General features: G+C 49.8%; 2 protein-coding genes across 3 annotated transcripts in view; both read right to left on the bottom strand.

Annotated features, from left to right (window-relative positions):
* Nucleotides 1–7152: 7152 nt before the first annotated feature.
* Nucleotides 7153–7549, bottom strand: LOC132539032 (cytochrome c oxidase subunit 7C, mitochondrial). Its single transcript, XM_060192648.1, has one exon. It carries the CDS (start codon nt 7445–7447, stop codon nt 7256–7258), a length of 192 nt encoding a protein of 63 aa, XP_060048631.1. The 5' UTR covers nt 7448–7549; the 3' UTR covers nt 7153–7255.
* A 13782-nt stretch (nt 7550–21331) lies between these two features.
* Nucleotides 21332–24544, bottom strand: part of ENAH (ENAH actin regulator) — a 64647-nt gene continuing 61434 nt past the window's right edge. For both annotated transcript variants that reach the window (XM_060192430.1, XM_060192429.1), the window contains one exon: nt 21332–24485. In XM_060192430.1, the coding sequence (XP_060048413.1) occupies nt 24448–24485 (38 nt within the window). In that variant the 3' untranslated portion in view covers nt 21332–24447. The remainder of the gene's footprint in view (nt 24486–24544) is intronic.

Raw genomic sequence — 24544 nt, 5'->3', positions numbered from 1 at the left:
TCTCTAACAACTCCCTGCGGGGAACCTGGGTTACTTCACCCGAGGAGGAATAAGATAAAAACCAGAGATAACACACAGCATCTTCCAGCCGGCAGAGTTAAGCCAGCCTTCCTTCAAAGGCCTGACACTTATAGAATGGTCTGGGGCCTGTGACGGATGCGACTGAAGCTCCCTTTGAAGGCAGGCAGACCGGCAGGCAGGAGGAGATGCCTGGGCTGCCTGCAGAGCCTGGGGTGGGCAGCCTCACCATAGTTGGGGCCTCACTATTGTCAGTGCCTGGCCGTGTATTTGACTTCCTGGCCTCCAAGGCCGGTGCCGACCACACACGTGTGCAGGAAGAGGGCCGGGCAGCTCAGGAAAGGCGAAACCCCGAGAAGGCATGACCTCTGCGGTCTGCCCTGTGTGGCAATGTGGAAACCAGGAAGCTCCCATGGGGGAGGCGTCCACTGCTAGGACTTGGCGGGGAGGAGGCAAAAAAAAAAAAAAAAAAAAAAACCAGCTGAGGCCATGACACATCACCCATCCCTCCCCACCACCATCCAGCCATAGCTTGGGAGCCACCAGAAGAGTGTCGACAGCAATGCAATTTGATTGGGAAGAAAAAAATAAGTTTGATTTTTGCTGCAAATCCAGTAACGCCTCCCTGAGGTTCCAAGCAAGGCAGAGAGAAGCATCAAGCCTTGAGCATTGTGGTGGCAGGAAATGGGGGTGATGGTGGCTCCCCTCCGCTCCCTCTTTGGGTCTTGGGGGCATTTCCGTGGGCAGAGCCCTGCACCCCACCCCACCCCCTGCTCCATCTAGAGAAGCTGCCTGGCTGGCTAGCTGCCACCTGGTCCATAGCCTCCAGCTCGACAGAAAATCGCTATTTCTACAGGCAGATGCCCACTGAGGAGGAGAGGGAGGAGACCAAGACTGGAGGGCTGGCAGCTCTGCATATCAGCGAAAGGTTGTGAGGTAAAATCCTCCCAGGCTGAACTGGCCCAAGAGTCACTTGGATCTTAGGGAGAATTTCCTGATGTGGAAATGGACACCCCACTCCCAGGCTGTGGAGGTAGCCTGGGAACACCCCCCCTGAAGGTGGTGTTGTGGTGGGAGGCAGCCGGCCTGTGATGGTCAAGTTCCCAGGACTCCCCCTACTCCCAGAAGCCCCTGCCCACCTCTGGCCACTCTGGCTCCATTTGGCTCCTGAGGACAAAGAGGAGAGTTCTGTGTGGGTCAGGCCTGGGGACAGGGGGACGGAGGGCTTGGCTGGCCCTGACAGCCCAGGGAGATAATGCATTTTGTGGAGGGGTATGGGAGGGGGGGTCTGTGTCTACTTCCCAGCCTTGGGGATTATGGCCAAAAAGACCTCCTGGGCCCAAATCAGACTTCTAGCAGGGCAGGGCCCTTGCTCCTCCCCACGGGGCTCACCTTCCAGCACCCCCCCTCCTAGTTCCTCCTCTTCACCCATCACAGCCATAGGGAGCCTCCTGCCAAGGAGAGAACCCTGGGTGAGGCCCCTTCCAGAGGCAGAACTGGCTTGGGATTAAACGGCCACACTTCCAAGGCATGGCTAAGGACCCCAAGTCGTTGATGCCAGGGAGAAAGTGATACAGGGACACCACAGGGGCTGCTGGAAGAGCCCAAGATGATGACTACAGCCCCTTCAGGAAACTGGAGCCCCTCGGGACATTGGAACAGGGCGCTGTGGCCGTCCCCTCACCCTCAACAGGGGTGACAGCCACTGAGCACCTGTGGTTTGCTGTGGACAAGAACAGAGCATGTGGCCCCCAGCCATGCCATTGGGCTTGTGGATTATTTTAAGCAAAAGGCAGGTGTCTGGAAGGGAGCTCAGCCTGGGAGAGCCCCCACCGCGTGCCTGAGGCCCCAGAAGCCACATGTGCCACTTCAGGAAGCGCCTATCCCAGAGCTGAGCTGTACTCTGGCCCCTGTTCCCTCTTCTCTCATTTTTTAAATAATAAATAGACAATTTTCTCACGGTCCAGGAGGTGGCACAGTGGATAAAGCACTGGACTCTCAAGCATGAGGTCCTGAGTTCAGTCCCTGGCAGCACATGTACCAGAGTGATGTCTGGTTCCTTCTCTCTCTCTCTCTCTCTTCCTCATCTTTCTCATTAATAAATAAAATAAATAAATAAACCAACACTGTTCTCTTCTCTCCTCATAGTAAATCAATCTTTCAAGGTACTTTGAACCTCCAAAGACTCAGAGGCTCCCCTTCTCAGAGCCCAAAGAAGTCTGGATACTTGATGACCTGTTTCAGAATGAAGGATCTGATGTGATGTGATCTGATGTGACCCACTAGGGGGAACTAGCCAGGCCTGCTCCTCCAGATCCCACGGGGGGCGGGGTCTTGTTTCTGCCCTGCCGGCCCAACAAGCATTTCATCTTCTCAGTCTCCAGGTGAACCTCAGTTCATCCCTTGGAAGTCTCAGATCTCCTCCGCCTTCAAGTTAGTTCAGGACAGCACATGTATTTTTCATTTTGTCTTTGGTCTTTCATGTTATTATTATTTTTTTATTTCTTCTGTTGATCTGTCATGTCTCTATGTCACAGGGCAAACTGGTTAGCCCCGTGGGAAGTCTCAGGACCACCAACCAGTTTACTCCCGCGAGAGTTGTGGAAGAGGGAAGGGGTCCCTCCCGTGGGTCTGACATGAACTCCGCTTGAAAGAATTACAAGGGGACAGGTGTGATCAGTAGGCGATTTCCAAATCTTCCTTTATTACGTTATGAGGTAGCAGTGAAATTAGTAGAAGAGAAAGCTCGGGGACAGTTTCTAGAGGGCTCTGGAAAAGTTCTGAAAGGCCCCCTCTGTATGGAGACCTCTCCCCTCAAACTCTCACACAGCGGGGAAATATCAGGTGTGGTTACCTTGCGGAGAGTCCCTCCACAGTGGGCATCTTTCAGTGCTCTGCTTCCTGCTTCCTGATTCCCACATTCTCTGGCAGTGTCTTTGTGCCCCAGTTCCGCATGTACAAACTCAGCGTGACAAAGTGTCTTCCTCCCCAGGGTCTCACTGTCCCTATGCTGCCTTGACATTCAGGTCACAGCACCTTCTTGGAAGGAATTACAAGAGATTCTGTGATCACGTGTGCAAGATTTAAACTTCTTTACTTTTTTTTTCTTTCTAAAAATATTTATCTACTTCCTTTTTGTTGCCCTTGTTATTATTATTGTTGATGTCATCATTGTTGGATAGGACAGAGAGAAATGGAGAGAGGAGGGGAAGACAGAGAGGGGGAGAGAAAGACAGACACCTGCAGACCTGCTTCACTACCTGTGAAGCGACTCCCCTGCAGCTGGGGAGCTGGGGGCTCGAACCAGGATCCTTACACCAGTCCTTGCGCTTTGTGCCACATGAGCTTAACCCGCTGTTTCTCCTTCTAGCGTTTGCCCTTCTTCCGAAGCCAGTCAACAGCGTCAGGTTGAGCCTGATGTCAAGTTTCGAGACCTCCTTTGAATCTGGAGAGGTGGCAGTCGTTGACTATGTGGGTCATAGTCTGTCTGGAGCCGCAGGGGCAGTTCGGGTCGTCTCTGGCTCTCCAGCGATGGAACATAGCGGCGCACCGACCATGGCCTGTTCGATAGCGATTGAGGAGGGCCCAATCATAACGTGCTAGGTCAAAGCCGGGTTGACGCTCGCAGGGGTCTGTGATTGTTGGATAGTATGCCAGCTCCCCCTGGCTTCTGCTTAACCATATGCCTATATAGGGATAGATTTAATCCCATTCAAAGCTTTGGTCTATTTACATAAATCACTTTTACATTTACATAAAGCACTCCCTCGGGATGCATTGGATCAACCTTCTCGTGGTGCATCCCGTGAGTACCCATTCATTGGGGAAACTGACGATCCTTCCTAGCGGACTGAATCCACATGGATCCCAGTCACTTTCAAAGCCAGCAACAAGCAGCTCCTGACAGCTTTCAACCTGACCTGTTGACTGGCTATGGAAGAAGGGCAAACGCTAGAAGAAGAAGAAAGCTTTGGTCTATTTACATAAATCACTTTTACATTTACATAAAGCACTCCCTCCAGGGCATTGGTGGTTCAGTGATAGGATTCACGCCTGCTCCGCCCCCTCCTTGTCACACTCTGATTTTCACCAGTCACTGTTGCTGAGAAGTTATTCTGATGCAGTCTCCGCCCCCAGGTTTTTCTATGCCCCGCTAAATCCTAGAGTGCCCCCTTTCAACCAATCCTGGCTCCGCCCCCAGGTTTTTCTATGCCCCGCTAAATCCTAGAGTGCCCCCTTTCAACCAATCCTGGCCCTACACGGCACCCCTGGTTGTCGCCCAATAAAAAGCCCCCTCACCCATCCCCTCTCTCTCTCTGGGCTCTCGGCTCTCCCTCTCTGAGGTCTCGCTCCCTGCTCTTCCCCCCCCCCCCCCCCCCCCCCGTGGTCGGCCATTGCCGGCTGGCTCCACGTGGTCTGAAGCAACCCCCCCCCCCATCCTATAATAAAGATTTGTGTAGCCCTTTGCTCTGGACATCCGCTCTCTTCTCCCTGGTGCAGCCCGACACCAGACTGCCGCAACAACAAGTCACTTTTCTCTCCACCCTCTCTATATCACATCCTGTTTCCACCCTACTTGGAGAGTATAAAAACAGCTGCTCTTCTGATTAAAGACACTTGGAAATTGCTTTCCGGCTCCGAGAGTTCCAGAGTGTATCTCCTGCGAAGTTAGTGCAGCACGAGTTCCTGATCCCTCTCCCACGCAGCAGCCTAGATCGGCTCCAGTTGAGTTCTCTCCAACCCAGAGAGCACTAGCTCGGGATGAAGTACCCTCAGGCTATCCCGGCATGTGATGAAGTGTTTGTTCTTGACCTCAGCTGACTGCCAATTCTGTTTCCAAGAGACTGGAACAGAGAAGTTCAGTGTAGGCGTAGGGGACCAGATTGGGTGACGAGACGTCAAGCGTTGGACAGGGTGGGTGAAGATATCCGCGTAGATTGGCAGGTCCGGTCGAGCGTAGACGTGAGAAATGAACTTAGATGATGCCGCAGCTACTGCCCGACTCCCTACTTTTCTTTTTTTAATTTTATTTATTTACTTTCCCTTTCATTGCCCTTGTTTATTGTTGTAGTTATTGATGTCATCGTTGTTGGATAGGACAGAGAGAAATGGAGAGAGGAGGGGAAGACAGAGGGGGAGAGAAAGACAGACACCTGCAGACCTGCTTCACCGCCTGTGAAGCGACTCCCCTGCAGGTGGGGAACCAGGGGCTCGAACCGGAATCCTTACGCCAGTCCTTGCGCTTTGTGCCACATGTGCTTAACCCGCTGTGCTACTGGCTGACTCCCCCTACTTTTCTTTTAAAGATATGTATTTTAGTGGTCCAGGAGGTGGTGCAGTGGATGAAGTATTGGACTTTCAAGCATGAGGTCCTGAGTTCAGTCACCAACAGCACATGTACCAGAGTGATGTCTGGTTCTTTCTCTCTCTCCTCCTATCCCTCTCATAAATAAATAAATAAGATGTATTTTACTTCATTTTTAAGGATTTATTTATTTATTCTCTCCAGGATTATCATTGGGGCTCGATGCCTATACTACCAATCCACTGCTCCTGGAGACCATTTCTTCCTTTTTTAAAAACTAGATAGGACAGGGAGTCGTGCTGTAGCGCAGCGGGTTAAGCACAGGTGGCGCAAAGCACAAGGACAGGCATAAGGATCCCGGTTCGAACCCCGGCTCCCCACCTGCAGGGGAGTCGCTTCACAGGCGGTGGAGCAGGTCTGCAGGTGTCTGTCTTTCTCTCCTCCTCTCTGTCTTCCCCTCCTCTCTCCATTTCTCTCTGTGCTATCCAACAACGACAACAACAATAATAACTACAACAATAAAACAACAAGGGCAACAAAAGGGAATAAATAAATAAAATAAATATTTTAAAAAAAGAAAAAAAACTAGATAGGACAGAGAGAAATCAAGAGAGGAGGGGAAGACGGGAAGGGGGGGAGAAAGACAGACACCTGCAGACCTGCTTCACTGCTTGTGAGGAGCTGGGGGCTCGAACCATGATCCTTACGTGTGTCCTTGCACTTCATTGTAGTATGTGTGCTTAACTCAGTGCCCTGCCACCCAGCCCCTTTCATTGTGTTATTATTGGATAGAGACAAAGAGAAATTGAGAGGGCAGGGAGAAACAGAGAGACACCTGCAGCCTTACTTCTCCACTCATGAAGCATTCCCCCTGCAGGTGGGGACCAGGGGCTTGAACCACCACTCGTGAAGCTTCCCCATGCAGGTGGGGATTGAACCCGGGTCCTTGCACATGGTAATGTGTGTGCTCCACCAGGCATGCTACCAACTGGCCCCTTAAACTTCTTTATTACAAAGCTGTGAGGTGGAAACACTATTAATGTGCAAAGACAGCTGGTGAGGACAGAGCCTCTCTGATAGCCACAAAGAGCATGGTCCCTGTTCACACATTTCTCTTTCTCTTAAGCCCCTGACCTGCCTCATACCTGGGCAGGTCTCCCATTGGTTCACTGAGATCACCTGTCCTTCCCATTGGGCTACCTTGCTCTAAAACTCCCACAGTGAGTCAGGTCCTTCCTTGTGCACTGGAAAAACCTGTTCCACTACTTCCCGGTGATACCTTTAAATTCTTCCCCACAGGTGGGGGAAACATGTGATAACAACACAAGGTGACCATGTCCTGGATGTCTGAGGTTCCAGGCCTCCTGTCCCTCAGCACTGCCCCTAACAAATTTACTTATTTTCCAACCAACAGAACATGGACAGGAGGGGGGAGTGTTTTCTCCTCAGCAGCAGGCCCAGTGTCAGGACCTGTTCCTCCCTTGAGGGAGGTTTAGACTGGGAGCGGGATATGGGACACGTATGCCCTGATGGAAGCCAGGGGTCCAGATGGGGAGGTGGTACTCACTGTAGTGCAGTGCTGGCCTCTGTCCTCAACGGCCTCAGGACGGCCCCTGGGACGTTGGGCGTCACACAGAGCACTGCTGCTGTCGTTTCCTCCCAGCAGGCTCCATCCAGCTTGGCTCAGCAAACGTGCTAGCTTGGCGTGGTGCTGGCATCTTGCTGGCCCAACACACGTCTCTGGGGTCAGAGAACTCCAGGAAGCCCCAGCGCTGAATGAAAACACACAGCCTTCTTTTTTTTTTTTTTTTTTTTGAGGGTTCATATCATTTTATTTACAAATACTTTTAATATGTTGAGTTCAGTTTTTTTTAGAGACAAGATTTCTTGAAATGTTCCTCTTCATATCTGCTTCACAGATGAGCCGAGTCCTCATTTCTTAAGCAGCTGGTGTCTCACTATGAAGAAAGGTGCAGCAAATCCGGATCCCAAGTAAAGAGTCATCATAACTAACAGCCGCCATTTGTTTTCCACGGAAAAGGGCAAATTCTTCCCTGGGCCCTCCTCATAGTGGCTCCTACGGACCACAGAGGTCGTGAACCTCCGGATGCTCTGCCCCAGCATAGCGCTGTCAGAAGCTCTGCGAAACAACGCAGAGACCCAAAGAAAGACAAATGGCGGAGGCCCGACCGAAACCCGAGTCTCAACGACCTTGTTCCTGCTCGGAGCGCACCAACACACAGCCTTCTAAGGCATGTCCCTGGCAGTGGACTCGGGACTGGCTGTTCATCCCGCCCAGAACTGAGCTCAGCCGGCAGTAGGAAGGGCAGGCAGGCTCCTCCAGTGGTGTCTGACTTGAAGGTCCTGTGGAGCTCATAGCTTTCTCCCCTACTGCTAGTCTTGTGACTGATCCCCTCTCTGGGAGCTCAGATGCCTCTGGGCTTTTGATGGGGACTCGAAACCACTGCCCCACAGCAAAGCAAGCCTGTGGCGAGTCCTGCCCCCAGTTCCTGAGCTCTGGCCCGTTGATGCCCCGGTGGAACCATAAGCTGCCAGTTGTGGCCAGCTGTGGCCAGCTGTTGCTTCCCTCCACACCCCCCACCCCTCAACCCCAGCTCCCACCTGCCATGCAAGCCTGAGACTTAAGATGGATGTTGGATCTGACGGACCTTCTTTTGTCCCCCTGCAGTGAGAAAAGAGATAGCTCACTGGGTAGGGCACCTGCCTTGCCGTGCATGTTTGGGGCCCAAGCTCGAGCCCCGGTACCCCATGGGAGGTGCTGTGACAAAGGAGGAAGCTCTGGGGTGGGGTGCCTCCTCTTTGTTCTTTCTCTGTGTCTCAGAATGGAGAAAGGTGGCCTGGAGTAGTGAGATGAATAGGCGGGGGGGGGGGGGATGGCCCACTGGGTTAAGCACACATTGCTGTCTGGGCTTGAGTCCTTGCTCCCCACCTGCAGGGGGAAAGCTTCATGAGCGGTGAAGCAGGTCCACAGCTGTCTCTCTGTCTCTCTCCTTTTTTAAAAAAATTTTTATTTATTTATTTATTTATTCCCTTTTGTTGCCCTTGCTGTTTTATTGTTGTAGTCACCATTGATGTCGTCATTGTTGTTGGATAGGACAGAGAGAAATGGAGAGAGGAGGGGAAGACAGAGAGGGGGAGAGAAAGACAGACACCTGCAGACCTGCTTCACCGCTTGTGATGCGACTCCCCTGCAGGTGGGGGAGCCGGGGGCTTGAACTGGGATCCTTACGCCGGTCCTTGCGCTTTGCGCCACCTGCGCTTAACCCACTGTGCTACAGCCCGACTCCCTGTCTCTCTCCTTCTTTATGTCCTCTCTCCCCTTCTCCTTTTTTCTCTGTCCAAAGAAAAATGAAAAGAAAAGAAAAAGAAAAGGGGAAAATGGCCACCAGGAGCAGTGGATTCATCCTGCAGGCACCAAGCTGCAGCAATAACCCTGTTGGTTATTAAATAAATAAATGGGGCAGGGGTAGATAGCATAATGGTTGTGCAAAGAGACTTTCATGCCAGAGGCTCCAAAGTCCCAGGTTCAATTCCCTACACCACCATAAGCCAGAGCTGAGCAGTGCTCTGGTAAAAATAAAAATAATAAATAAATAAATAAAATTTACATTTAGTAAATGCATTGGTTTTATTTTTTTAGTTAGTGCAGTTTTTAAAAATATTTTATTTATTTATTCCCTTTTGTTGCCTTTCTTGTTTTATTGTTGTAGTTATTGTTGTTGTTACTGATGGATAGGACAGAGAGAAATGGAGAGAGGAGGGGAAGACAGAGAGGAGGAGAGAAAGACAGACACCTGCAGACCTGCTTTACCGTCTGAGAAGCGACTTCCCTGCAGGTGGGGAGCTGGATCCTTATGCCTTGTGTCACATGCGCTTAACCCTCTGCACTAGCCTAAATGCAGTTTAAAAAAAAGAAAAAAAGAAAGAAAGAAAGAAAGAAAGAAAGAAAGAGAAAGAAAGAAAGAAAGAAAGAAAGAAAGAAAGAAAGAAAGAAAGAAAGAAAGAAAAGAAGTGGTCCGGGAGGTGGCACAGTGGATCAAGCACTAGCCTCTCAAGCATGAGGTCCTGAGTTCACTCCCAGGCAGCACAGGTACCAGAGTGATGTCTGGTTCTTTCACCCGCCCCCCCCCCCCCCACCATAGGGATGCCTAGAGTGGATCCTTCTAAGCCCTTCCTGTGTGCCAGATACAGAACCCAACTTCTGCCTCCTTTAACCCTCCAGGGGTCTCCTGAGGGTGACAATATGATGACCATTTCCGTTTTACAGACATAGGCCTGGGGACAGAGAGGTCGAATGACTCCCCCAAGCCACAAAGCCAGCACATGGGAAGCCAAGCCAAGGCCCTACTGGGGAGCAGCTTAAGGAGAAACTCCTCTGGAAGAAGGATGTTATACTCCCCTCACCCGCACCTGCACCAGCAGGGAGCCAGAAGAGGGGCCAGACCCGCAGGAGCACCTCCCCTTCCACCTGGCTGAGGCCGTAAACTGCAGACAGATACACACGTGCACACTTGGCTGCAGTGAATCCCTTCAGGCCAGAGATTCTCACGCCTGAGGCTCCAAAGCCCCAGGTTCAATCCCCCGCACCACCATAAGCCAGAGCTGAGCAGTGCTCTGGTAAAGTAAATAAAATAAAATAAAAAAAATAAAATAAGCCAGAAGGCTGGGAAACACAGGATCTTTCTCTCTCTTGTGTCAACATGCCTCTAAAGTGGGCCTTTCCCTCTTTTTTTTTTTTTGTATAATATTTTACTTATTTATTTTTATGGCTATGTTCTGGTTTATATGATACTTCCAGGAAATTATTTTGAATTTTATGAAATCTACAATGATGATTTTTGACTTAGGAATGCTGTGTTTTTCATAGTTGAGAGTTACTTTCTGATTTTTTTTTCCTTTTTTTGTTTGTATTTATTTTCCCTTTTGTTACCTTTGTTGTTGTAGTTGTTATTGTTGTTGTTATTATTGATGTCATTGTTAGATAGGACAGAGAGAAATGGAGAAAGGAGGGAAAGACAGAGAGGGGTAGAGAAAGACAGACACCTGCAGACCTGCTTCACCGCCTGTGCAGAGATCCCTCCTGCAGGCAGGGAGCCTACTTTCTGTTTTTTTTGAAAACTTATTTATTTAATTATGATCAACAAGTCCATTGGATAAGAAGGGTACAATTTCACAGAATTCAGATTCCCACCACCAGAGTTCCACATCCCATCCCCTCCATTGGAGACGTTCCTATTTTTTTTTAAGTTTTATTTATAAAATGGAAATATTATCAAGACCACAGGATAAGAGGGGTACAATTCCACACAACTGCCACCATCAGAACTTTGTACCCCATTCCCTCCCCTGATAGCTTTCCTATTCTTTAACCCTCCGGGAGTATGGACCCAGGGTCATTATGGGGTGCAGACGGTGGAAGGTCTGGCTTCTCTAACTGCTTCCCCGATGAACATGGGTGTTGACAGGGTTTGGTTTTTTTTTGCCTCCAGGGTTATTGCTGGGGCTTGGTGCCTGCACTATGAATCCACTGCTCCGGGCAACCATTTTTCCATTTATTTTTGTTGTTACTGGATAAGACAGAGAGAAATGGAGAGAGGTGGGGAAGACAGAAATGGGGAAAGACAGACACCTGCAGACATGCTTCACCACTTATGAAGCAACCCCTCTGCAGGTGGGGAGCTGGGACTCGAACCGGGAACCTTTTGCAGATCCTTGCACTTCAAGCCATGTGCCCTTAACCCAGCACGCTACTGCCCGGCCCTGGCTTTCCTATTCTTTATCCCTCTGGGATATGGACCAAAGATCTTTATGGGGTGCAGTAGGTGGGAGGTTGGCTTCTGTAATTGCTTCTCCACTGGATATGGGTGTTGGCAAGTCAATCCATACTCCCAGCCTATTTCTGTCTTTCCTTAGTGGGGCAGGACTCTGAAGAGGTGGGGTTCCAGGACACACTGGTGAAGTTGTTTGCCCAGGGAATTTGGACTCAGGCAAAAATTAGTAAAGTCATGGGCCCCTTGGATATACCTAAAATAGACTTCCTAGCTTTTTCCAAAAATGGAGACCCATCTGCTCTATTCTTACCTTTAGGCTCCTGACTACTGAACAATTTGTTCTGCTTTATATCTTACTGCTTTTCAGCCGCCATGTTGCAGATGCTACTATGACACCAATGTGAATTATTATGACACCAATGTGAATTTTATTTATTTTATTTATTTTGCCTCCAGGGTTATTCCTGGGGCTCGGTGCCTACACTATGAATCCACTGTTCCTGGAGGCCATTTTTTTCCTTTTGTTGTCCTTGTTGTTTATCATTGTTGTTGTTACTACTACTGTTGTTATTGCTGTCATTGTTGTTGGGTAGGACAGAGAGAAATGGAGACAGGAGGGGAAGACAGAAAGGGGGAGAGACACCTACAAACCTGCTTCACCGCCTGTGAAGCGACTCCCCTGAAGGTGAGGGGCCTAGGCTCGAACCAGGATCCTTTATGCCGGTCTTTGCGCTTTGCGTGCGCTTAACCTGCTGTCCTACTGCCCGGCCCCCAATTTTATTTATTTTTAATGAAAGAAAGATAAAGAGAGTGACAAGAACATCATTCAGCTCTGGCTTATGGCGGGACAGGGGATTGAACCTGAGACTTCGGAGCCTCAGGCCTGAGAGTCTCTTTGCATAACCATTATGCTATCTACCCCTGCCTAGTATTTTCCTCTTTCTCTGCCCTTGCTTGGTCTCAGTAAATGCTTGTCTCCCTGAGACATGGCTGTCTGTCTCCTGGGATTCTTCCACGTAGATGTCAGTCTAGAACCCTACCAGCGGGGCTAAGTGTGCCCTTTGCCCTGGTGCCTCTTACTGGCCCTCCAATAGCTCTAGCAGTCTGCCTCCAGGGAAATGGGGGGGAAGGGGGTGGCCACTGTGAGTTGGACAGATACCCCAAATGTGTCATCTACCCTTGCCAAGTCCCCTCCCCATCGTCACCTGCCAGCCACCAGAAAGGACAGGTGGAGGCGGCTGAGGTGCCCCTGGGCATTACGGTGAAGGTGGCAGCCTCATCTGGTTCCGGGGCTCAGCCTCACCCCACTGAAGAACGAGAAAGCCGGCAAGTAGGACGCCAGGCTGGGGTCACAGCCCGGGCTGCAGTACCCCGGGACCTAGGGGGTGTTCCTCACCCTCCTCCACCCTGACAATCACCTGCAAAGCAACAAGATGAGGCCTGGCCCGGGGGCCCCACACACCATGAAAGCAACAGCCACAGGCCAGGCCTGGGCTCCCTCTCTCCAGGTCCGACCCTGTGGCCTCCAGTGCTGGAACACAGCCACCTGCAGGGCCCGCCTCTCCGTGGCTGGGGCCCAGCTGCTTCCTTTCTCTCTTCTCTCTTCTCAACCGTAGGAGGCCCAGCCTCATGGGTCCTGGGCTTCACCTCCGGCCCCCCACCCCTGGTTTCTCAGAGGCCACAGGAGCCAGAGAGCAGGGCCCCTGGGGATGGACTTGGAGAAGAGTTGAACAAGGAGCTTTCTGGGGCCGTGCATCCAAAGGCTTCCAAGCTGCTTTCTTCATCTTGCAAACAAGAGGAAAGAACTGAGTCCCTCAGGGACTGGGCCCTGGAGCTCTTCTGGGAGGCTGAGAGCCAGAGGGGACCCCGGGGCCTGGGCCTGACTTGGCCAAACTGGAAGGCTCAGGATGCTTGGAGACTTCCAACTGTCTCCTCTTCACCACCAGCAGGGCGTGCACCAGCTCTGACCCCAAGACTGAGGGCAAGTCCTAACCCAAGACAACAGGTGCCGGGTTAGGACATCTGGCAGAGCACACACTTTACAACACACAGGAGCCAGGTTCAAGCCCCCAGCGCCACAGGGGAGCAGGCACAGTAGGTGCTGGGAGGTCTCTTCCTGTCTTTCCCTGTTCCTCTCTATCTCAAATGGCAAAGTGAGAGACCACCAAGAACAGAATGGGGGCGGGCAGAGAAGAATTTACCACTTTAACAAAAAAGATTTACTGGGACCAAGTGGCAGCACACCTGGTTGAGCGCACATATTACAGTGTGCAAGGACCTGGGTTCACGCCCCCGGTCCCCACCTGCAGGGAGGAAGCTTCACAGGTGGTAAAGCAGGGCTGCAGGTGTCTGTCTCTCACCCTCTCTATCTCCCCCTTCTTCTCAATTTCTCTGTCTCTATCCAATAATAAATAAGTAAAAAGATTTAAAAAGATTTATTAATCAGAAAGGTAGCACAATGGTTATGCAGAAAGACTTTTAATCCCGAGGCACCAAAGGTTCCAGGTTTACCTCACACCAAGACCCAGGTTCAAGCCCCTGGTCCACCCCTGCAGGGAGGAAGCTTTGCAGAGTGGTAAAGCAGTGTCCCAGGTGTTTTTATTGCCCTACCCCCCCTTACCTACCCCTACCTACACCTTTTTTCCCAGGTGTTTTTATTGCACTACCCCCCCTTTTTTTATTGCCCTACCCCCTAAGTCCTCTGTGTGTGTCCAGTAAATAAATCAACTATATATATATATATATAATGGCCTGGCCAACCACTCAAACTCAAAAAAAAAAAAAATTCAGGTTTAATTCTTAGCACCAGCAGAAGCCAGAATTTAGCACTGCTCTGATAAAGAAAAAAGAAAAAAAGATAATAAAATAATTTATAGAGGGAGTCGGGCGGTGGTGTAGTGGGTTAAGTGCACATGGTGCAGAGTGCAAGGATCCCAGTTTGAGACCCCGGCTCCCCACCTGCAGAGGGGGTCACTTCACAAGCAGTGAAGCTGGTCTGCAGGTGTCTATCTTTCTCTTCCCCTCCTCTCTCCATTTCTCTCTGTCCTATCTGGCAACAACGACATCAACAGCAACAATAATAATAACCACAATGATAAAAAAACGGGGAACAAAAAGGAAAATAAAGTATTTTAAAATATATATATTTTAAATAATAATATATATGGAGTCGGGCGGTAGTGCAGCGGGTTAAGCGCATGTGGCACAAAGTGCAGGGACTGGCGTAAGGATCGTGGTTCGAGCCCCCGGCTCCCCACCTGCAGGGGAGTCGCTTCTCAAGTGGTGAAGCAGGTCTGCAGGTGTCTATCTTTCTCTCCCCCTCTCTGTCTTCCCCTCTTCTCTCCATTTCTCGCTGTCCTATCCAACAACAATGACATCAGTGGTGACTACAACAATAACTACAACAACAATAAAAAAAAAAAAACAAGGGCAACCAAAGGGAAAAAAATATATAAAAAATTAAAATAATATATATAGAGAAAGAGACCGAACATCACTCCATCTTGTGGGGTGCCGAGCCTAAATTTAGGGCTTCAGGAATGCCAGCTGCTCTACCCACTGGGCAACCGCCCGCTGGGGCTGCAAAGGTGGGGGTAGGGGTGGGAGGGGTTCAGACCTTGAAGACGTGGGGGTTGGGGAGGCATCTTGGTCTCAGGCCTGTAGCTGCCAGAAGCCTGAGCTGAAGGCACCCTGCTGGCTGAGGGGTCCCTGCAGCCCTGCTGCCCCGTGAGGAGCCTCTGCAGGAGCCACTGTCCCTTCCTGTCCTGCCACCTGCGGCCCCCGTCCCCGTGGCAGGGAGGAGGGTCTCTGCACAAGCACAGGCCTGTGGTCCCTCTGAACTCTTCTTGTTCTCTTTATTTGCGAGGACAGAGAGAAATTGAGAGCGAAAGGGGAGACAGAGAGACACCTGCAGCCCAGCTTCACCACTTGTGAAGCTTCCCCCCTGCAGGTGGGGACTGGGGGCTGGGAAATGTGTGCTCTGCTGGGCGCACCACCACCACCAGACCCCTCCCCACTTAATTCCAGTCTGAGAGCAGGCTGGGCTCAGCAGGGCGGCCCGGGGGTGCAGCTCCAGAGGACAGAGCCCAGGGGAGCAGGCTGGCTTTTCAAAGAGCCTGGCAAGTGGTGGCAGCAGCAGAAAGCTTCAAGGACCAGGCCCTGTGCCCGCAGAGAACTTCAGCCCCTGCCAGCCGGGTGCGGGGGCCCGAGCTGCCGGGTGCATAAATAAAGCAACACGCAGCCCTCTCGGGTTTCAGGACACACCACCGGCAGCCTGGTGACACCCAGCAGCTGTCACCTTTCCCTGCAGGGAGCGCACAGTAGGTGCCCAAGGAACTCCAGGCACTTCCTAGCCAGTGGCCCAAAGGGGAGGCGGCAGGGCTGCATGGGCAGGGAAGGATCGAGGGAGGAAAAGAGGGAGGGAGGGAGGTAGCCTTCTGGGCAGAGAAAGAGTGACTTGAGGCTGAGGTTTAAGGTTTAAAAAACCCCCTCCAGTGGTAGGGACCCATGCTGGACGGATGCCCAGGCTGGGGGCTGGGTGAGCGACCTCACTCGGGGTCTCTGTGGCCCTGGAAAGGCAGCACATGGGGGCCGCCTCCAGCCCCCAGAATCCTTCCCACCTTCAGAAGACATGGCAGGGAGATGGCTGTCACCCCACCCACTCACCCCCCAGGCCTGCACTCTGCCAGCACACAGATCTTAGGAGGTTCAGCTTCTGGAAGTATGGGGAAGAAATGGTTATGCAGGGAGTCGGGCGGTAGCGCAGCGGGCTATGTGCAGGTGGCTCAAAGCACAAGGACCAGCATAACGATCCCGGTTTGAGCCCCCGGCTCCCCACCTGCAGGGGGGTCGCTTCACAGGCGGTGAAGCAGGTCTGCAGGTGTCTGTCTTTCTCTCCCCCTGTCTTCCCCTCCTCTCTCCATTTGTCTCTGTCCTATCTAACAACGATGTCAATAACAACAATAACTACAACAATTTTAAAAAATGGTTATGCAAAGAGACGTTCATGCTTGAGGCTTCAAAACCCCAGATTCAATCTCTTGCACCTCCACAAGCCAGAAATATGTAGTGCTCTGGTGAAAAAAAGAAAAGAGAAAAAGAGATGCACGTTGCAAAGTCCCCCACTGTGTCATGGCATCCGGGACCAACACAGGAGCAGACTTGGCTCTTTCAAAGTGATGAACTCGGGGTTTGGTGTGACTGTCATCCTGTGTTGCCCCAAGACCCTGGGGACCAGAGGAAAGTGGGGAGGAGAGCAGAAGACACCCCAGCGCCCGACTGTGAGCAACTGTCACTGCAGGTACAACAGAGAGACTGGGGACAGACAGACGCCAGAGGGCCAGAGACAAGAGCCAGCAGGCCACCTGGCTTGGGCTGGGCTAGGCCTCACCCCAAGAGCAAGGGGCAGACCCTGACCACCCTGGCTGACGTGGCCTCTAGAGAGAGCCGTTGGCTGTGGGGCTCCGTCCCAGATCCAAGATGGGCCTCACAGAAAGAGGGCACCTGCCTCAGCTTTTCAGTCAAGGTCACCATCATTGTTGACTCTTCTGGTGAGTGCTGAGGTGAGGATGCGAGGGCCTGGACACCCTCACCTGAGACCCTCTCTTCTGTGTCCTCCCGCCTCAGTTTCTACTTCACAGGGCTGTGTCTGTGCCTCAAGTTCAACACTGCACAAAGAGAGGGGGGAGGACAAAATTTCTCAGCCCTCCCACACTGCACCCAGAAGTCAGAGGTCCTGTGGGGAAGGAAGAGGACCCCAGAATCCACCCCACTAAGACTGGCTCCTACTAAAAGCGGGTCACCTGAAGGGAGCCAGAGAAGCAGAGCAGAACACAAACAAGTGGCGCCGACCCACATCTCCTCAGTCCTCGTGTGCCAGCCACCATTCCTGTCACCCCTCCCTCTCACTGAGCTTGGGGACACTTCTTCAACTTTCCCACACATCTGCCTTCCCCACTGTGTTCTGCCCCCAGGGTCTGGGCCTCTGTGTGGTGCCCACTCCCTGAAGTTACGGCATTTCTTCCTGCCATGTCTGAGAGACTAGACAACACACACAGCCCTTCCCACAGGGGTGGCCACACCATCTACTGTGTCTCAGGGGGGCTGTGGACATCTGGAAGAGTCTCCTCAGATCCGTCCCTAGTCCTGCAGGAGTCAGCAAGGGGCCAGACAGGCCTCCCCTCAGCCTGCAGTGAGAGGCATCTCTCTCTTCCCTCAGCCTGCAGTGAGGGGCATCTCTCTCTCCCCTCAGCCTGCAGTGAGGGGCGTCTCTCTCTCCTCCTCCTCTCAGCCTGCAGTGAGGGGCATCTCTCTCTCCCCTCAGCCTGCAGTAAGGGGCGTCTCTCTCTCCCCTCAGCCTGCAGTGAGGGGCCTCTCTCTCTCCCCTCAGCCTGCAGTGAGGGGCCTCTCTCTCTCCCCTCAGCCTTCAGTGAGGGGTGACTCTCTATCTCCTCAGCCTGTAGTGAGGGGCGCCTCTCCCTCAGGACAGCTCTGACAGGTGGAACATGCCAGATCACAGAGACCCGCCGACCCACAGTCTGCATAGTGGGACCTAAAGGCGCGTAGAGGTGTTGACCAGAGCCCTTCAGGGGTGCGGGGTCCCTGCAAGGCCTTTCTCTGAACTGAAACACCCCACCACTGCCATGATCCCTCACGAGGCTGGGTTTTGAGTCCTGCCATTTTGCTGCTCAGCTTGGATATCTGGTGACCTGCCCATGAACTTGCAAAACTGAGCCCTTCCCCGCCACCATGGCTCACCCAGATCCCAGAGTCAGATCATCTGGGCTGGGGCAAGGGTCCTTACACACATTTGCGTCACACAGTGTGACTCAAGGTGCTGTTTTTATGATGCTTATTAATGAATTGATTGATTTATTATTGATAGAGGCAGAGAGAAACTGAGAGGGGAGCAACAGAGAGGGAGACACCTGCAGCCCTGCTTCACCACTCGTCAGGTTTCCCCCTCTGTAGGCGGGGACCTGGGGCCTTGAACTTGGGTCCTTGTGCGCTTAGCCAGGTGCACCACCACCTGGCCCCTCCAAGGTCACACTGGTCATGCTGGATGTAACACAGACTTCAGGGACAAAAGGCTCAGGTTCACAGCTTCTCAGCCACTTGCATCTTGGGTAAATCACCTTTCTCTGCCTCCTTTTTTTTTTTTTTTTGGTTTTGTTTTGTTTTCCTTCCCCCCTCAAACTGGATTGGGGGTAGTGTCAACACTTGCCAATCCTAAACCATCGTTCAGGAAAAGGACAGAAGGGCCCAGGCCAGCAGAGGGCGCACCGCACCCACACTGCACAGGCCGCAGTGCCGAGGACGGCCACCAGGGGACGCCACAGAGCCGCGGCCCATAGTTGCCCAGCTTTGCAGGGGACCAGCACCCCCTTCCTGGGGAGGGACACGGGCTGTGCTGACCTACCCCCCCTCCCCAAGACAAATCACCCCTGAGTCTGGCTCCGCTCTCCCATGGCTACTGTGGCCCGACACCCCCTCCCCCCGCATGTCTGCACCCCCTTGCACCCCTATCTCAACCCGGGTGCACAGGCTGAATACAATATACAAAGCAAAGGGGCGACGTCTCTCTCCTCTCAGAGTTGCAAAGATGAAAATCCGTCGGGTGAACGGAAAAGTGCATGTCTGTCACAGAGTCAACACTTGCTTTTGCAGAGTTCCCTGGGGAACCAAAGGCAGGGCCTGGGGGTCACTTGGAAGCACCGGGGTGTTGGTGAGAAGAGCACCCACTGTCCACTGTGCAACAGGACTGAACTGGCTGGCCAACCTGAACCTTCCTGTGGGCTCCGGTCAAGTCAGGCCAGTTAGAGAAAGCAGACTTACTCTGGGCTGTTTGTAGGAATTTGTTGTTTCCTTTCCTTTCCTTTTTTTTTTTTTTTTTTTAAAGAACTTAGGCCTCTCCCAACCCCTGTGGAGAGCAGTCTGGAGAACTCTCAGAAAGCTAGAAGTGGACCTACCCTATGACCCTGCAATTCCTCTCCTGGACATATATCCTAAAGAACTAAACACACCCGTCCAAAAAGATCTGTGTACACCTGTGTTCATAGCAGCACAATGTGTCATAGCCAAAACCTGGAAGCAATCCAGGCGTCCAACAACAGATGAGTGGCTGAATGAGTTGTTGGTCTCTATACACAATGGAATACTACTCAGCTATTAAAAATGGTGATTTCACCTTCTTTACCCCATCTTGGATGGAGCTTGAAGAAATCATGGTAAGTGAGATCTCTCAGAAACAAAAAGATGAATCTGGGATGATCTCACTCACAGACAGAACTTGAAAACCAAGATCAGAAGGGAAAACACTAAGCAGAACTTGGACTGGAGTCGGTGTATTGACCAAAGTCAAATACTCTGGGGTGGGGGTGGGGAGAGGGTTGAATTGTTATGTGGAAAACTGGGAAATGTTACACATGTACAAACTACTGTGTTTTACTGTCAGCTGTAAACCACTAATCCCCCAATAAAGAAATAATAGTAATATAAATAATAAAAAGGGGGGCCGGGTGGTAGCGCAGAGGGTTAAGTGCACAAGGCACAAAGCATAAGGACTGGCTCAAGGATCCTGGTTCAAGCCCCCGGCTCCCCACCTGCAGGGGAGTCGCTTCACAGGTGGTGAAGCAGGTCTGCAGGTGTCTGTCTTTCTTTCCCCTTCTCTATCTTCTGCTCCTCTCTCAACTTTTCACTCTCCTATCCAACAACAACAATAATAATAACAATAAACAACAAGGGCAACAAAAGGGAAAAAATAGCCTCCAGGAGCAGTGGATTCGTAGTGCAGGCACTGAGTCCCAGCAACAACGCTGGAGGCAAAAAAAAAAAAGAAAGAAAGAAAAGAAAGGGAGTTGGGCAGTAGCGCAGCGGTTAAGTGCAGGTGGCGCCAAGTGCAAGGACCGGCTTAAAGATCCCGGTTCGAGCCCCCAGCTCCCCACCTGCAGGGGAGTCGCTTCACAGGTGGTGAAGCAGGTCTGCAGGTGTCTTTCTCTCCCCGTCTTCCCCTCCTCCCTCCATTTCTCTCTGTCCTATCCAACAATGATGACATCAACAACAATAAAACAAGGGCAACAAAAGGGAATATTTTTAAAATTTAAAAAACAAAAAGAATGTAGGCCTCTCTGGCAGCCATCTTGCCACCATGCAGCAAGACTTCCCCTCTGTGTCTCACTTGTATCAGCTATTTTCCTTCTTGTTTGGTTCAGCAAACTTAACATGTATGCTTGTTTTTAATTTTTATTTATTCATTTACTGAACAGAGACAGAGAAAAACAGATGAAAGGAAGAGACAGGGAAAGCGGGGCCTCGAACCTGGGTCCTTGAACATGGTGATATGTGCGTTAACCACATGTGCCACCACCCAACCTTCCCTCTGCCACCCTTGTCCTCCAGCAGGAATGGGGAAGGGGTGGGTGTCCCACCCTCTTGGTCCTATGAGGCTGTCTCCCACAAACTCTCAGCCCTGCTGCTGTAGCACCTCAGGCAGCCACACCCTGGTGATCGTTAATGAGGGAAAGAAAGCTAGTTGATGAGAGAGAGAGAGAGAGAGAGAGAGACGGGGGCTGGGAAAGGGAGACACCCTGGGGCCCACTTCCACTCTGTGGAAGGCCTGTCTGCTTCTCCCTGGTTTCAGTGTCTGAGCAGAGAGGACCCAAGTGAAGCCATCAGGTGAGCCCCTCTCCCCCAATCTCCCTTCACATTCCTTGGGAACCACAGACTCAGGACAGCATAATGGTGATTGACACAAAAAGACTTTGAGGAAGTCCCAATCCCCATCACCACCAGAAGCCAGAGACCACACACCCAGAGACCCTCTTGGCCAAAAGGCCTGTTTGCAGGAGGATCCAGTGAGAACAGGGATTTTTGCAGAGGGCAGTTCCAAAGGATAATAGCAAAACAAGCCGAAAGAAAAGAGTTATTCTGGTTATAGGAGTAGCATACATATCGAGCTAGGCCGAGAGAAAATATGAACAGGGTTCATACACCCAACAGTTTGATCAAACACTAAATAAATCCCTGTTGGTGTCTTCCATTCGTCTAGATCACTTATTATCTATGACTTGTACAAAATCTTTACAAGAACAGTGACGAGATTTGTGAAGTCATGGGTTTTTCTTTCTTTTTTTAAAGGGTTTTCCACATTCAATATGACTTTTTTTTTTTATCTAACCAACAGATTTCCAAAGATGATCTAAATGCCACAAATAAGCAATATGTGTATACTGCAATTTTTATTTCAATCGCACAAATGAAGTCAGTGCGCAGGAAATCAAAACGCAACAGTACCGTACGAACAGCAGAGAAATGGGAGGTCTAAACGGGTAAGCACACAGAGAGCGTGAGGGGTTGGCATTCAGCAGCGTTCCATCTTCAGTTTGGATCAAGACACGTGACGCTTGCGGATTTGGAAACACACTTTGAAATCATGACATTTCAGCACCAGCACTAAGATTTGTACATTCAGTTGGTTTGCAATTGACTTTGTGAGCCATTTACAGGGTGTGCAGTACAGAATTGTCACAGGTCAGATCACAGTGTTGAGGGAAGAAGTTACCCCGAAGCTGCACTCAGCGTTAAGATGCCCCAAACACAAGAGCACAGACGACCAGCATCGTAATGTAGTTCCCAGCAACATAGTTTTTTGATAAGGAGAATACCCTAAGCCTCTGGTTCCCACCTGCATCACTGAAATCTCTGGCAATGACAAGACTGTCACGAGTGACAGGGAGTGGATACAGAAAGTCAGGCAAACTTCTTGGGAAGAACACAGGTAGTGATCTGAGATAATGCAAAAATGGTGGGAAAATGGAACATGATTCAACACTGGTTCAGCTTTGTCACTGTATACAGACATCGTGTTCATATTAGACCAAGGCACAGAAATGTTTAGTGTATAACCAGTTTTAAGATCTAGCATTTTCTTGTGGCTTGTTTTTTAATTTTTATTTATTTTTTTTACCTCACTCTGGACTACTGGTTCCCAATACTCTTATCCTCTTATAAACTATTCAACTTAACCGACAAAATCAAAAGCGGCTTCAGACTAGGTTTATAGGAGGCAAACATTCTTATCCTCAAAGTGTTTGCATAACCAAAAAAAAAAAATATAGTAAAAGATGAACACGCTTCCTTTTTTTTTTTCTTTAGGAAAACAGTACTTCAGATAGGCTACCTTTTTCCAGTCTTATTACTACTGCATGACAATGAACAGTTGATAGAAAAAAAAAAAAGAACTGACTACTTGAATTATGACATCATAGGCTCGTCAAAAAAAAAAATCTCTACAGAAAACAGGAATTTTTCCTGAGGAAAACAAGACCCCCGTTCCGACCTCTCTGAAGCAGTGAAGGGCTTTGACAACTGCCATCCACGAGCTCTGTCTTAGGAACGGGAGAGACGCTAGGAAGTGGATGAAAATGGATTTTTAAAGTATTATTATTTATTTGTTTACTTTTTAAAGTAAAACTTCTAGTAAATTTCAAAAGCAAATATGGCACGTGATAACTCAAGCGTGAATCAACACAGAGAGACTGGAAATGTCTTTATTTCCTAAATTTCCAAGATTCAAACAAACAAACAAACAAACAAAAAACTATCATTGCAACATATAAGATCTCTCCCCCCCCCATCTTAATCTTAGGACTTGCAAAGGGAGTGAACTCCACAGTCGCTCCTACAGTGTCCACAGGTGCTGTGCATATATTCGCTACTTCCTCCTCCCCATTCTCTAAATGTCACTTTATTTATTAAAAAGAAAATTATGCAGAACTCCACGAATTCCCTCTCCTTAGCGATTTCTGTGACCTTAATTGCTGCGTCCCTGTTACTTCCTGCCTTTGCACAGAACAGAATTCAAAAGCAGCTTTGAAATCAGTTACGTGGGCCTGACGCTTGTGCTACCAGGCACCCAGCTAGTAGCAACGGCCAGGTTCAGGGACCGAACTTTTTTGAGTTCCACAGTGAGATGTAAAGTCACGGGAAACTGCAAATCATGTTTCAGACCAATGGAAGTAACTGAAATTAAGATACAAAGAGCTGGAGCCATGATGTCAAAGATATAAGTACTTGGTTCTGTTAACATAGTTACCAATTAAAGTCACAAAACATTCCTCATTAGTCATGCAGGCAATTGAGAAGAAGAAGAAGAAGAAGAAGAAGAAGAAGAAGAAGAAGAAGAAGAAGAAGAAGGAGAAGAAGAAGAAGGAGAAGAGGAAGAAGAAGAAAACAAAAGAGGACTGTGCAGGAGTTACGTTTAAATAAAAAAATTATTCCTCCCCTCCCTCCCTCTGCCCTACTCTACAAAAATGTTTTCCCTGGGATTAGGCCCTTGAAAAGACCACTACATATTTATCAGTGTGACATGCATTACTGTCTGCAGTTAAAAAAGCTAGTTTTGTGGTGGTTGTAATTACATTATAAAAAAGTCAACATGCATAAGTCTAAAAAAAGGTTGAAAACCTACAGTTTAATCTACAATATATTGTTTTACATTTGACCACTGCTTTTGCGTTATGTAGAAGTTGTAGATTTGGTAAAGCATCATGACGATTTAGGAAGGCATCTAAATCTTTAAAATTCGGGGTGAGTTTTTATGTTGGGCTCTACAAAATTGCATGAAGGCTAACTTGACAGACTTCCTATCATTCTAAAATTCCTCAAGCTGGACATATCATCATTATCATCATCATTTTTTTTTTTTCCTTCTTCCTTCAGGTTACCTTATCGGTATCACTTTTTACGAGTATCAACTATCCCACCTGCTCCACATTTTGAGGCTCTTAACCTACACAGGGCCGACCTTGGCTCCTCATGGAATATCAAATATGATAGGAAGACAAACCTGAGAGAAACATTTATAATACAACAGCAGAACTTGCTCGATTCTTCCGCCAGCACTCTGAGAAACACTGAGGAAGCCTTTCTCCTCTTTATTTTAGCAATGGGTCGTGGAAAATGTGCCACTTTTTTTTTTTATCTTGACATGAAAATATTTCGATACACGGTGACCTTGCCTGGTGGTTTAGTATTTTCTACATTAACTGTTGCAGGAATTTGTATGAGACTCTTCCATCCTGTCCTAAAGATCAGAAAAAAGAAAAAAAAAAAAAAAGTAGCACACAGGGGAGGGAAGCAGCTTAATGCCAGAGCAGCGACACCTGAAGGCTTCCCAAAGGTGCTGGGGTTCCCTCCTTCCAACTGCTCGCTTCCATTTTCTTCTTACAGCTCACACAATGTAGGGATGTTTGCTGTTGGTAACAGTTGTTTGTAGGTTGTGTTTTCTTTTTTTTTCCTTTATCCAGATTAAAGTCCTATCTCGCCTTAATTTCTCTATGCAGTATTTGACTTGCTCAGTTCCTGCCTGATTGCTGGGTAGGAGAAACAAAACACAGCACAAATAAATAGAATTATAGTGAAACAAACAGAG

The sequence above is a fragment of the Erinaceus europaeus genome, chromosome 6 (genome assembly GCF_950295315.1).
Source record: "Erinaceus europaeus chromosome 6, mEriEur2.1, whole genome shotgun sequence".
Lineage (NCBI taxonomy): Eukaryota > Metazoa > Chordata > Mammalia > Eulipotyphla > Erinaceidae > Erinaceus > Erinaceus europaeus.
Note: the sequence above shows the minus strand (reverse complement) of the source record. Positions and strands in the feature narration are given on the sequence as shown.

Bases quoted from the DNA above. Each gene is read 5' to 3' on its own strand.
- LOC132539032 (XM_060192648.1), bottom strand. From the start codon at position 7,447: ATGCTGGGGCAGAGCATCCGGAGGTTCACGACCTCTGTGGTCCGTAGG.